General features: G+C 38.2%; 1 protein-coding gene across 3 annotated transcripts in view; it reads right to left on the bottom strand.

The window, feature by feature from the left end:
• The window catches only part of pdgfrb (platelet derived growth factor receptor beta), a 97,230-nt gene that overhangs the window by 37,638 nt on the left and 44,345 nt on the right, over window positions 1-15,247 (bottom strand). For 2 of the 3 annotated variants that reach the window (XM_008104833.3, XM_062970287.1), the window contains exons 2-5: window positions 6,513-6,595; window positions 2,629-2,904; window positions 1,149-1,415; window positions 220-362 (exon numbers count right to left, since the gene is read on the bottom strand). In XM_008104833.3, the coding sequence (XP_008103040.2) occupies window positions 220-362; window positions 1,149-1,415; window positions 2,629-2,904; window positions 6,513-6,567 (741 nt within the window). In that variant the 5' untranslated portion in view covers window positions 6,568-6,595. The remainder of the gene's footprint in view (window positions 1-219; window positions 363-1,148; window positions 1,416-2,628; window positions 2,905-6,512; window positions 6,596-15,247) is intronic. The other variant, XM_062970288.1, reaches the window with a different exon arrangement.

Genomic DNA, 15,247 nt, shown 5'->3' with positions numbered 1-15,247 from the left:
AATTCTACATGCTCCTTCCTTAAACTGCAAATCCCATGATTTCATAGGAGTTTCCCATGGAAATAAAATGAAATCATAGCATTATAACTGTGCAGTGTGAGAGGGCCCTCAGCATTTTATTTCCTATATCATGGCACAAGCTCTTAGGATGTAGGATAATCTATAAAAACTTTATAAAATAAATAAATTTACATTTAAATGAGAAATAGAATTACTTACTTTCTGGCCTGGATAGCTCCAGGTGTAATTAACCAACTGAATACCTCTCACTGTACATGTCAAAGATATATTTTCACCACGCTTCACAATAGTTTGCACTGCACTAACAGACATGTTGATAGCGGAGTTAGGTAGAGAAGGAACTACAAAAGAGAAAGGATGAAATGGATATAGAAAGAAGCCAAGCTATAGCCATCTACACAGGCATGACTGCTGACATAACTGAAAATTTGTCGAATGTGTAAGCCAAGTTGTCTGACGTAGATAGCAAGAATGAAGAGGTTATTCTCTTTTGGTTTTAGACAAATTGTTACAATGTTTCAATGCATTTCAAAACAATTTAAAATATGACTATAAAAGAATAAAATTGTAGCAATGCATCTTAATTCACCAGAATATTCTAACAAATACCTTCCATCTCATAAAATTAAATACAATCTGCAATTGCTAGCTGTATATGGCCCCTCAATAGTGTAACTTTAATCAGAATTAATTTAACAGAGATTAAATAATACAATCGAAGGCCTGGGAGTAAGATATTAACAAGATGTTAAAATGATAACATGATTGGTGCAAATCCTGGTAAACTTCCCTAAGGAGCAACCACTGAAAAAGCTTTCTCTGCTGGGGTTGGGCACCCAAAGGTGCATGAAAAATGAATCTGGCTATACAGTAGAATAACCAGATATTTCAAACCACAAAATATATTGATCAGCATAGCCAATTTCAAATCATATGAATAATTTCTGCTCCCTGAATATATCCATTTCAGAAGTCACACTGCGTAGTAGTTTTCCCCACTGTTACTTGTTCTTAGGTTGTTCAATTAACACAGAGCTATACTGCTGCCATTATAATGCAGATTTTTTTTACACTGAAAATGGATTCTTACCCATAATGGTAGAGGGGGATATTAAGCAAAGGCTCACCTTCAATGCTGTAGATATAGAATTGCTCAGAGTCAAACTCTTGCTCATCTATAGTTGCTCTACAGATGTATGTTGTATCATCAAAGTATCCCTTAAACCCTTGTTGTGGGTAATAAGTGCCAAGGACAGGGTCATTAACCTTTTTTTCATACACAGTCACTGTAGTGTTTGGGTCTGTCACACGACATGGGATAATGTCCTCCACATGGCCAGTACTAAAAACAAATGTTTCTTCGTGTGTATTTGGTAGGAATGGCAAAGAGGGGTCTGTAGGAAAAAAAGATTGAGAGAACTCAATTAGTTATTCAATATCAAGACTGATATATAGCCATTAAGAATTAAAATTTACTGACACATGTTAGCTATGAAGATAATTTCACATAGTCTAAAAATATATTTTAGCTCATACAGTTCCTTGGTTGTAGGGTAAGAGAAAAACAGAGCAAATGTAACCAGAAACAGTCAACGCTAGTGTAAAGTTTAGTTATGGTACTGGAATACAACAGTGAAATGTTTTCTATGGATTAGGCAAGGCAGAGTCTGATTTTGAGTTTGAACAAGTTGTCAAAACATTAGATAGATAGATAGATAGATAGATAGATAGATAGATAGATAGATAGACAGACAGACAGACAGACAGACACACACACACACACACCTGTATGGCTATAAGATAGGAGTGTCTATTTTAATGACAGGGGTTGGTGTTAAGTGGATCTGGAATTAGAAGCAAGTCTGGATTTATTGCCTTTTAAATACAAAATATCAGCCCACCATAAATATGTTTGCACTAGTGGCACATATAGTCTGAGCATTGGACCAGTCATAAAACCACTGTAAAGATAGGCAACCTCACCTCAACACACCCAATACACTGGATTTACCATTAAACCAAATGGCAGATGCTAGGAGTAAAAGCATCAGTGAGATGCTGGAGGAGAGGAAAGGGTCTCCTTTCTGTTATGCAATGTCTGTTATGCAGCCTGCTCCTTTGCCCCTTAAGCCTGCAACCCTTGAGGCACTCAAGAAATTGCCTTGTAGCATCTCATGGCTGAAATAAAATCAAGCTGGCTGGCTTCTGTACTCAAAATGATCAGCTAGAGTATTCTCTCTTGCTTCAAGTAGCAAAAGGTCTTGAAACATGCATCATCTTGTGAAATTCATTATCATACTTCTAAAAAGAGGTATGGGAAACCTTTTCTCTGTCAAGGTTTGCTTTAGCTCAGTTGAAAGTGGGAAAATATGGTATATACAGATGTTTTCGCTAACAGTCATTTGTTAAAAACTTCTGGAACATAGAACAATATCTGACTTTATAGAAACATGAACTACAATTAAAGTCCAGGACTATTCTGGCTTCTGAAGAGTTAAGACAGTTGCAAAACTCCTCCAGACCTGTGCTACACATTTCCATCTTTCATGCATATTGATAGAAAACATACTTTAAAGTATCAACTCATAGAAATGCAAATGACAGTACCTGGTACAAAAATATAGATGGCCTTTCCCCCAGGTGGCTGGATGTAATTACAGGAATACTCGCCCGTATCGAATCCAGTCACGTTCCTAAGTGTTAGGGTGTTAAAAAAAGTGCCACCCTTTTTCTCTAGAACAGTGTCTACTATGTTATGTTTGCTGTCCTTCATCCAGAAAACCTCATTCTGTCCAGAACATGTCAAAGTAAAATCACTGTAAAGACTAAGGATGACTTCACGGTCATTTGGAGAGATCTTCAAAGAGTTGATTTCTAGCAGTCCTTGGGGAAAATAGGAATAAAAATAGATTATAAGAAGGATACAAAAGCTTCACTGAATTAGTGTGAGAAAGCTTTCTAATAAATGGCAAACTGGATTCAGAAATACAAACTATACATTCATCTATATAACATTAAACTGCTGAGCTGTTTGGGAAGCAAAACATGGGCCAAAGTGGAGTTAAGACTGTCTAATTTATAATTTTGCAGAAAATCAAATATATTCATAGGCATATATAAAATTACTAGACCTCTTTCTCAACTTAATTTCCTTCCTCAAGAGGAAGAGGCCAATGCTTCCAGCATTACTATAAGAGATTCCTTTTGTATTATAATTATGGGGAAAACAAAGGGCTCCACATTTACTCAGTGATGGGTATATTATGTCACAAGATAATTTTGGACAACTGAAAAGCCCCAATATAATATGGATACTGTTCCTTCCTAGAATTAGCCGTTTCTCATGCTGAGGTAAGGAGGTACAGCCTTCATCAATAACATCCTTGCAGACAGCCAATTTTCTCACACCAGAAGCGACTTGCAGTTTCTTAAGTCACTCCTGACATGAAAAAAAAATCAACAAATGAATTCCTGGTTTATAAGAATGAGACTGACATCCTGACACTCCTGACTCAAGAGATTCAACCTGTGCATTTTGAAAAATTTTGGGTGACTGCCATGACACAGATTTCTGTGGTATGACTTCTTTTGGAGAAAGTTAATCAGCAGTGGATGTGAGAGGAAGGTGGCAGTATAACTAAAAATAAAATTGCCAGGAAATCTTTGGGAAATGATAGGGCAGACAACCATTTCCTGGATTGCTTCCTATGAGCCCATCACAGTTTTCAGCTTCCTAGCTAATGCAGAGGCTTCCCCGGGTTACCACAGAGAATATGTAAGGGGGAATGTAATAACTTTTACTCATGGTGTAATAACTATAGAAGTCCCACGAACTCAAGGGGACATTTTTGTAGGTAAAGGACTGCAGATGGCCTTTCTATACTGTCCCCAAACCCAGCCTGGCCCCAGATTCAATGGTACATGTAGATGAGCCCACAGTATAATTTTCTCCCAAAGGTAGTGGACTCTTCATGGGATCAGTAAGTAGTGTCATTTCAACCATACACCACTTCTCATTGCATAGCACAATGAAGAGGGAAAGGAAAACATTTACATTTAGAACTCCGTACTCTTAAGAGAGAGAGAGAAGGATTCTTGAAGATGGCAAGAGGGTCCCTCTCCAAGTGGTATTGCCAATGCCTGATTTTCCAAACTCAATATGGGCATCCAAAGCAACAAAGACCAACTAAAGTCCCATCTACACTGCTAGATAAAATCCAAATTATCTGCTCTAAACAGGATTACATTAGTCTACACTGCCAGATAATCCCATTCAAACCAGATAATATGGATTATATCTGGCCTTATATTTTAGTTTAGTGAAGGCATTTATATTCCATTTTAGTTAGTTAAAGGTATTCAAGGTAATCAAACATTAAGAACAAGCCCCATTCATGGAGGGGTTGGGATCTAGTACAAATCCCATAAGGGAGGTAGTGATTTTTACATGTTTTCACTGAAACCCACAGTGCCATCTTGTACACTATGAGTGTCCAGAATTTATCTCCTCTGCCCCCATGCATTTCTGCCCCATACTAATCCAGTTTCTGCACTTCCACACCACATTCTCTCTAGATCAAATCCAACAGAATTACTAGAACCACAATGAGATAGCATTACAAGAGATACAATATAATTGCATAGGGATTCCAAATATATAAGCCTTGAAACAGAAAGACTTGTTGTTTTGGTTTTAATTTAAACAAACAACCATCCTGGCTAGCATTTTAAATAAACTTTCCACCTCTGAATAGTTTTTGGCTTGTCTACAAAAGTCCCCTTCCCACAAATACAAAAACAGATGCTCACTCTGCTCAGAAAATAACAGGAATAAAAGGTGTAATTATTGCAGGACTAAAACAGGATGTTGAGCATTAGCAATGGAGACTTTGAAGCAGAAAGGTTTCGAATTGGGCATCAAGGCAGCAGTCCTGGCATTGCCCTCAGTCTTAAAGAAGCCGGAGGTGCTTGTGTTGATTCACTTTGTGCCAAAGCTCTGTAGGTCCCCTGCCTGAAGGATGTCAGAGAAACAACAACTCTAGCTGGCAGAAATCGTCTATCCCTGGAGCAAAACACTGCAGCAGACCACACAACGTGCAGGCCACCAAAATGAACACAGTCCACAACAGTAAGTTTTTGTGCCTGAATCCCCACTCTCCTCTTTTCTTTATTTAATGAGTGGAATAGATACTGGAAGTAAGATGATAAGTTCAAGTGATAGAAGCTTGCCTCACATGACATGCTTTACACTAGGGACCTCTAGATTTACCAGCAGAACAGGGAAAAATGGCATGGCTTAATCTTATGGCATGTAATGGCAGCCTGATGAGTACAAAAGAGATAAGAATTGTTGCAAAATGAATGTATGCATAAGGGATGTCTCTGTATTTTAAGCTATCTGGTGAAAAAATAGAAATATGGTGAAAAAATGGAAACCTAATACATACACAGAGTGTTTCCATCTTTGTTGTTGAACTGTAATCATCTCCCTCTTCCAGTGCTAACTATGTGGGGCTGGGCTGATGGGAATACAACACTATCTGACTTTCCCCCAAATGCTGTAGGGACTTTTTGCTGCACCCCATACGTTTAGAAAAGCACTTTACATGTAGATGAACTGTTCTCCACCCAAGTTTCTCCCCTTCCCACTAGCTGAACTTTACTTTGTGCTGGCTATTCTATATGTATGGTGAGGTGTACTTTGTTTTCTGTGCAAGCCTGTCCCAGAAACAAATGCTATTATTTTAAATGTAAGGTTGCCAGTATGTCACAGTGTATACGCTGCAGTCAGCCCTTCACATTTTAGGGTTAACTTTTGTGGATTTAATTATTTGCAAATTAGATTAATATGGTTCTTTATGGATCTTTAGATCCTCCTGCAGAGTTCTATGGTCACCTTCTGGAAAGTGATCAAAGGATCACCATGGATAACCTAGAGATCCATAGAGCGGTGTTCTCTCAGGCAAAACAAGAGCAGTTTTTTATTTGTGACGTTTTCCGCTTTTGTGGAAATCCTACACTCCAGGGCCGTAGCCAGAAAAAAATTTCGGGAGGGGTTTTGAAAATTTCGGGGGGGTTGGGGGTTGAACCCCTAGCACACACCTCTCACCGCTACAAACCTGTCAATATCTGCTTGAAATAGTGCCTGGAGGGACTCTTAATGTTTTGCGTCTCATAGACGTAGCATGGGGATTTGGTTAACCAGTTAAAATTCATGAGTAAACCAGGTTTTTTTTATAACCTGAAAAATTTCGGGTGGGGGGGTTGAACCCCTAAGACCACCCCCTCGCTACAGGCCTGCTCCTAACCCTAGTGAAGGTGGAGGGTTGACTATATATAGTTGTGCATGTGTTTGACTATGGTAAATAACTGTTTTGTATAGGAGTTAAAATATTGATAGCCCTGTTTCACTTCACTTGTTTTGTGGGAATCCATGAGCAATTCAACCAGACACACTTATATACTAAGTGTACATCACAGGATTTCCTTACCTGTGAGGAAGAGGAAAAGGAAGATGGGCATCTTCAGAAGCAGATGAAGCAACATGTGACTCTGTTTTCAAGTAAGCAATTGCCTGTTAAAAAAAGCAAAGTGTGATCAGCAGAAATCTGGATCAACACAAGCCAGCTGCAAGGTGAGTAAGATACATATGTAACAATTAAAATAAAATATTCTGTAAATCATAAATTGGTGTTCTCCAAACAATTTGGACTAGAAATGTGCATATTTATAATGTATGAATTTAACTCATATTCCAGAAAGTGTGGATCAAGACAAGATCACCAAACCTCAGATTGAAGTTGGATTCATCACACATACAGTAGAGTCTCACTTATCCAACATAAACGGACCGACAGAATGTTGGATAAGCAAAAATGCTGGATAATAAGGAGGGATTAAGGAAATGCCTATTAAACATCAAATTACATTATGATTTTACAAATTAAGAATCGAAACATCATGTTTTACAACAAATTAACAGAAAAAGCAGTTCAATACATGGCAATGTTATGTAGTAATTAATTACAGTATTTACGAATTTAGCACCAAAACATTGCAATGTATTGAAAACATTGACTACAAAACACTGACTACTAAAAGGCAGCTGCGTTGGATAATACAGAACGTTGGATAAGTGAAGGTTGGATAAGCGAGACTCTACTGTATCTGTTTTGGACTACAATTTTAAAAGGCTCAGGTTTAATAGCAAATGGTCATATATGAGGTGTATTTATTTATTTATTTATTTATTTATTACATCATTTCTACCCTGCCCTTCTCACCCATCAGGGGACTCAGGGCGGCTTACAATATTAATTGTTATTCAAAACACCTGAAGATCACTAGGTTCTTTCCTTATGCCAAAAGCAGTCTCTTTCCTTTGGGCTTGATCACTGTCAGCTCTGTCCTCAATGGCAGACAATTGAGCAGTATATGTGGAAATGAGCAAGTGCTATTTAAGGGAGTTTTGAGTTTCAAAAAGCTCTTTGGTTGCTGTCACTTCTTGGCAGTGTTTTAACAAAGGACACTGAAGGACTTTATACACAAGTTAAATTCATATACTACAAATGATTGTGCTTGGTCTTGATGAACAGGCAACCTCTGCTATAATTAGGCTCTCTACTACTCTTTTTTGAATTATACTTCCCAGCCAGAACCTCCCAACCAGTTGGATTCAAGTAGTTGTAATCCAACCTCTATTTGAAGACTAGTTCAAGCTCTGACTATAGATTCAGTTTTAGAGTCAGTTTTTTCTGGGCATCTGCTCTTTGGCATGGAAATGAACCATAGGATCCAAGTAACACACTGTCAATTGCTCAACTTTTGGAGCAGTGTTGGCATTGGATATCCACCACAGCATTCCAGCTTAATGAGATAAAAAGCATCTTGTGACCACTTGTCATATTTCCTGTGTTATTCGCGTGCCAATACTGACCCACTGCATGCAGCGTACACATGGAGTGTGTATGTGTGAAACCTATGCAACATATATGGGGGAGGGTAATTGTGTGTGTGTGTGTGTGTCTTCTGAGCTCCAACCCATCTCCTTTAGGTGTGAGAATCAGTGTTGTGCGTAATGATTAGTATTTCAAATTTTGTAGCGCATGTAATTAAAGAAATTATAGCTTTCTAAAGTAAGCCCTTCATCTCCACATTTTTACATATGAAGAACTGTGCCTGAAGATGGAAATTTTCCCAAGCCACCGTAGTTGTCGTTTTTATTGTTTTATATGGTACTAGCTATGCCCGGCCACGCGTTGCTGTGGCGAAGCCTGGTGATATGGGAAATAAAGTATTGAGCAATTGGTGGTAGTTGGTATATGTCATTTCCAAAAGGTTGTGAATATGCAGTATTTGTGGTTATTCCTTTTTTTTTTTTTGTCGTTTGGACGGAAGTATGAATGGTTCAATTAGCTGGAATGATTGGCATGTAATGGCCTTTCAGCCTCAAAGCCTGGGTGATTCCTGAGTGGGGGAATCGTTTGTTGGGATGTGTTAGGTGGCTGTGTTTGTTTCTTGTGTGGAATTCATCTGTTTTCAGAGTGTTGTTCTTTACCTCTTGATGTGGAGGAGTGTGGTGGTGTTGAAAATAAAGTAATGAGGAAGTCGTGGTATATGTGTTATGGTTGTATATATGTAGAGAATGGATAAGATTGTGTGTGATCTTGAGCTCACATCATGTCTAGTGAACTTCCAGTAAGTCCATTAGTAGTTAAAGTCTGAAGGAAGTACGGTTTGATGGTGTAAAGGTATTGAATGGTATTAAAAGTGGTCAAGAAAGGTTTAGCTTAGGTAGGAAGGAGCGAGGGTTAGAAGGTGAAAGGATATTCAATTGTATTTAAGCTGGGTAACAAAGGGTTGCCCTTGGTAGGAAGTAGTCATATGTTGTACGTTGAGCATCTGTTGTACGTTGTATCCATATACAAATGTGTGTATATGTATATAGATTGTTTCTCATATAGAAATAATCTGAAGTTGCCTATATATATTCCATATATGTATGTATCCCACACCTATATATGGTGTATGGTGAGTATGGGTTATCCATATATACCAGTGTGTGTGTGTGTGTGTATATACAACCTGCTGTATTATATTATATTATATTATATTATATTATTATTATTATTATATTCCAAAGGTTTATTATTATGATTTAATATTATTATTATATTTGAAAGGTTTATTTTCATTATTACTATGTAATATTATTATATTTAAAAGGTTTATTATTATGATGTAATATTATTATTATATTCCAAAGGATTATTATTATTATTATTATTATTATTATTATTCCTCCCAAGAAAGGATTCCCCTAAGTAGGAAGCAGGCAGGGTTTGAAGTTGTAAGGTCATTCAATGGTAATTAATCTGATGAGATTTGGTTTGAAGATCCAATGATGGTTAAGTGTTATTATTATTATTATTATTATTATTATTATTATTATTATTATTATTATAGTATGGAGTATTAAAAAGCCTTATTATTATGATAGCATTATAATATTATGGGGTATTTAAAAGCCACCCCTTATACACAATAGAGAGAACAGAATGGCAGAGAAAAGAAACTTTACACATCCTCAGAGGTTCGCTTTTTGGAAACTGTTGGGAGAAAAACAGGAGGAAAGTATATTGCCTATTTATTGACTGATTAATGTATTGTTTTATGATTGTTATTTAATATCGATTGGAGTGAAGTCACTTGAGCCACGAGGTGCTGGTTTTGTATAACCCAAGGTTGTCTGTGGTATAACCAAAGGAGGAAGAATGGAAGTTTTCCATCCAGTAGCTAAGGAAACGTTGTAAACTCTCCCTGCCATTGGGGAAGAGGCATGGCAAAGCATGATGGGAACTGTAGTTTCCCCAGAATAGAGGCTGGCTCTTAAAGGAGCCTTTGAGATTCACAGCAGTTGAGAACATTTGAAAGTTTTGGAAAGGAGTACTAAAAGGAAGACAGTAAGGCAGAAGGAAGGGAGAGAGGGAGGGGGTGTGCGGAGAAAAGGGAGAAGAAAATGATTTTGAGGCGGAAGGTGCTGCTGGTGGTGGTTCTTCCCTTCTTCCCTCAGGAATCTCGCCTCGAATCGGGAGGTAGGCGGAGGAAGGAGAGAGGGGGAGAGAAAGGAAGCCATAGTGTCTGGAAGAGGAAAAGGTGGCTGACGAAGAAGCCGCTGAATGGAGGCTCTCCGTTTTTCGGTTTTTTTACCTCGGAGGCCTGGAGAGAAGGAGGAGGATGGAGTGTTCCGTTGGGGGGAAGGTGGTGGAGGGAAGGATTGGTGAGGAGGAGGTGCCGGAGGAGGGAGAAGTTGAGCGTGTGGGCGAGGGGAATGTGTGTGTGCGCGCGCGGGGGAAGCGTTTCTAGGATTGTGTGTTGGCGCAGGCGCACATGGTCTGTTGTGGTTTTTGGCCCTGTGATTGTTGTTTGTGTGATATTTTGTTGTTTCGTACTGGAGGCGGGGATGATGGATTGCGTTGCCAATTTTCGAGTTTGGGGGGCCTGTAGATTTGTTGTTTTGTGCATCGCCGTGATGCCATCACTCTTTTATATATATAGATAGTTCATAATGATACCATGTGTAGCTCTGGGTATTTTAAGTAAAAATAATCATATTATTGTTGCTGCAAATAGAAATACTATAAACAAACACAACATAGAGCTGTGTTTCTTCAACTGTCTAATGTGAAGTACTGGCAGAAAGCAAAGCTGGACAATTTTGGATTGGCCAGACATGGAGTGTGGAATTTGTCTTTGGAATATTTTTATTTTCCTTCCTGCTTTTAAGTAGAATGTTTTGCCCACTTACCTATATAAGGTAGCTGGGCAAAACATATGTAAAGCCCATTAGACTTAATGGGACTGACTCTGGCTGTGGTTCTATGCACGTAGTTAGATGCATCCTATACTGAATACAGTGAAACTTGTTTCTGAGAATACTGTATACCCATTATGTTATGCCACAAGGCTATGAGCACATTAATATTTCTGTCCAAGAACAAGCACTCTACTTACAATGGTAGCTTGATAGTCCAACAAATATAATTTGTGGGAAGAGGTGGGAATCTGTCTGCATGGGGAAATGCCTACTAATTAAATTTGGCTAATTACATATGCTCCCTTCATTCCCATACCATTTAGCTATTAAAGTAGGGAGAGCACTTGAAATATGTCAGACTGTTTTATAAAATGCAAGTACTCTATTTTATTTAATTCCTACTAGAAGTGGTATTTTAAAAATAAAATACATTATGTGGCTATATGATTACAACTTTTTCATATATGAAAAGCAAGTCATTAAATTAATTTCAAACACAGATTCCTCACCCAAGATGTGAAAGTGCAGCAAGGGATATGCTGGGTTTGAGTCAAAAAGCAAACTTCAAATTTTATATAAAATATATGCAATCTTCATACCAAATTTAGATTAATTTTATAGCAGTGCTAGTCATGTTCTTGGGAACCTACATTTAAGCGGTTGCTGTTGCCCACTTTTGGTCCAAAACTATTTAGTTGCTTGTGATTTCTTTTTATTATTATTATTATTTTCATTATTTGAAATGTATTTGTTGTAAATGCTTTTGACATGAAATAAATAAAAATTTAAGCCCTGTGGAAGACTGGAGGGGGGGGGGATCAGAGACTGTATGTGGTGCAACATTTGAGGAAGAACATTTGTAAAATAACCCACTCTGGTAGTTAACACCATGGACATCTCTGAAAATCTGTTGCCTGCACACAGATTAGATAGTGAGTGTTGACGACACTGCAACAATAACTGAATCAAACAACAAATCATGATTATTCAAGCAATAACAAAAGAGTTCAGCAAGATTCCATTAGTGACACAGACTCTTTTGAAATCATTTCAAAGCTGATTTTGCACTGCATTCCACATCTGACAGCCATCATGTGTCATCAATGACACAATATAAAATTCACTCAGATTATTGTTCTTAGCAGACCACCCAGTCTCATTCAACCAAAATTTGTAAAATGTTTAGTTTTATGAGAAGTGTTCCAAAGCATCTCCTCAAATACAGATAATTTTTTTTTGTTTTTCCCCTGAAGACTTTTAAGAAATTATTTTACTAGCTATTTCAAATAATGTATACATTGTCCAAGTTACTAACTTTCTCTCTTATCTCTCCTATATCTTTTCCTTTCTTCAAGCTCTCACTCATTCTTCTTCTTTGAACATAATATTTTCTTTTACAACTTTACGAATCAGAATCCTGAAGTATTCTATGAGGGGCATTCATTAAAGATTTCCCCTGACCCACTTCTATTTATTACAGGACGCTGAAACGGCACATGTGTAATGATATAAGTATTTATAGGTTACATGCCAATATACAACTCAAAACTGATTTGGTGTGAGGTTTGATAATGGACCTAATGGAATACAGAGCAGTCATAAATTTCTTTTATTTGAAAGGTCTCACACCAAAGGAGACATTCGATGAGATGAAAGAGGTTTATGGTGGTGATTACCTATCATATGCTTTAGTCAAGAACCAGTATTTTTAATTCAAATGTGGTCAGACTTCGGTGCAAACAGCTCCAATTCCAGGGCAATCCCACTCTGCTATTGATGAACATACCATCCAGCAAATGGAGGTTGCCATTTTGGAAAATCGCTGCGTAACCATTCACCACCTAGCTCAAAATATCAAGATTAGTGTGGGGTCTATGGAAAAAATCATCCAAGATAATCTTCACATGCATAAGGTATCCACTTGCTGGGTTCCCTGGCTGCTCACACCTTTCCAGAAGCAGGAACAAGTCAAATGCTCTTAGGCTCTATTGACAATGTGCCATGGAAACCAGGACTTTTTCAACAGACTGATCACACAGAATGAAAGCTGGGTCCATCCCTATGATCCTGAGACTAAAGTCCAGTCGATGCAATGGAAACATCATGACCAACTGCTTCCAAAGAAGGCACATGCCCAACCCTCGGCAGGCATGGTCATGCTCACAGTATTTTGGGACCAGCACGGAGAAGTATTAATGGATTTCCTAGCAAAGGGTACCATGATCACTGGGGCATACTATGCTTCACTGCTCGGAAATTGCAGGAGGTTATCAAAACCAAGAGACGTGGCAAGCTCACCAAAGGTGTCTGCCTTCTGCAAGACAATGCACCAGTTCACAACTCACATGTTGCCTAAATGGAAGCATGCTCCTGTGGCTTTGAAATTGTACTGCATGGTGCACCTCGCACCATCGGACTTCCATCTCTTTCCAACAATGAAGTCATTTTTGAAGGGCAAGGATTTTTCAGATGATGAGGCTCTGATTTCCAAAGTCACAACGTGGCTTTTGGAGCAACCTGTCAACTTCTACAAGTGAGGTGTTTACAGTTGCTTAAAAAGATGGGAGAAGTTTTTGTCCCTAGGCGGCATTTATGTAAAGAATAACTAATAACTGTGCCAAGTTTCGTTGCTCTCAGTCCACAGGAAGTGGGTCAGGAGAAATCTTTAGTGAACACCTCTCGTATCATATCACCTTTTAGCAAAACAAATATTTTTTATTTAGTTCACTGGAATAACCAGTCTTGCTTTTCTCGTCAAATTCTACTTCATCCTCATGTGATGAAAGCAAGCTTTGGGAGGAGCAAATGACAAAAAAATGGGAAATTATACAGAAGTCCAGAAGGGTGTATGCATGCCTGTAAAGGTGATGTAGTGGTTTAAGCATTGGACTGAGACCATGGAGACCAGGGTTTGAATCGCTGAGTAGCCATGAAAACCCACATGATGACCTTGCACAAGTCACAGAGGAAGCCTCAGAGGAAGGCAAAGGCAAATACCATTGAACAAATCTTGCCAAGAAAACCTATGAAAGGTTTATCTTAGGATCACCATAATGAAGGCACAGAGCAACAAAGGCAGTAGCAGATTTCTGGGGAAAGCAAACTAATTTTTCTAACCTTAATGTGGGAATACTAAAATAACTGACCAAATTCAAACATCAGCTAATATACCCTCAGTCAGTTCTAATGTATAAGCTTTAGCAGCTCCTATCAAAAGCACACTTTGTTTATGAAAACTAACTGGTGCGACTGGACTAGGCAGCATTAAACAGTCACATGCACTTTAAAAACACTATTGATAATGTCCACTTAGCAAAGCAAGTCAAGGTCAACAGCATACTATAAAAACACATGCTGAAATTTTCAAAGCCCCTCATTCAAATTGCACCTCAAGAATTAATCAGTAGCCTTAGAAGAGCCAATATTTACTAATCTTTAGTTCACTATTGGTATTAGTACCTGAAGTGTACTCTGGGCTCCCAGTAAAGTTGTGCATTCGTATAGAATTGCTGTTTGTTTTGTGTAGTTTCATTTGTGTCATCTCATTTTTGTATTCATGTCCCGCTAACGAAAATGGGCCACTTATACAACATGAATTTTCATCTGGCTTACAAAAAAACCCTAAAATTTTCGGACCATTGGCTCAATGGGAGGGCTTCTGAGGCTCTCTCCTGGACCCAGACTCATCTTAGGGAGCCAGAATAACTGCTGTTCTTAATATTAATATAAATATGATAATCAAGACCCATTGATCCATATCAGATGTAATTGGGAGACACTGCTCTTCCGGATCCAGACTCAGCTTAGGGTACCAGAGTAACTATCGTTATTTATATTAATATTATTATTAACACCCATTGGTACACATTAGCTGTAATGGGAAAGCAGCCCTCTGTCAGAACCTGCTTATTGTTACAGGGCCGAAATGAAAGGAAACAAAAGCAAACACAGTGATTGTGCAGCTTTTATTTTCGTGTTGCCTCTCATTTCCTACAAAAATGTCATCATTCGTTTTGTATAGATGAACGGTTGAAACTAAACGATAGCACGAAGGAAATGAAGGAAACATTTTCGCACACACCTCTAGCTCTGTTCCAATAGGACTCCCTCTATTACTGCTCATTAATTTTTGTATTTCAGGAATTTTACAAGCAGTAGCTTAGAGAAGCCTTTTTGTTTTTGCTATCCCTTCTGTAATCTCAAGGATTTTAGCAGCCTTGTCTTAGCCCTCTCCTGTTTTGAGACCTGAGAAATTTGAGTCATTTAAAAATTATTTCTTGAACAATGGCAGGTCACATTTTTTGCTCTCATTTTTTATTGTCATCTTAAAATGGGGCATTTGGATTTTGGATGCAAACCAGTGACTTGAAACTTCTCACTAGGCAAAATGAATGACAAACAAAAGGACTA

The sequence above is a fragment of the Anolis carolinensis genome, chromosome 2 (assembly GCF_035594765.1).
Source record: "Anolis carolinensis isolate JA03-04 chromosome 2, rAnoCar3.1.pri, whole genome shotgun sequence".
In the NCBI taxonomy this organism is placed as follows: domain Eukaryota; kingdom Metazoa; phylum Chordata; class Lepidosauria; order Squamata; family Dactyloidae; genus Anolis; species Anolis carolinensis.
This window is presented reverse-complemented; position numbering and strand designations above follow the sequence as displayed.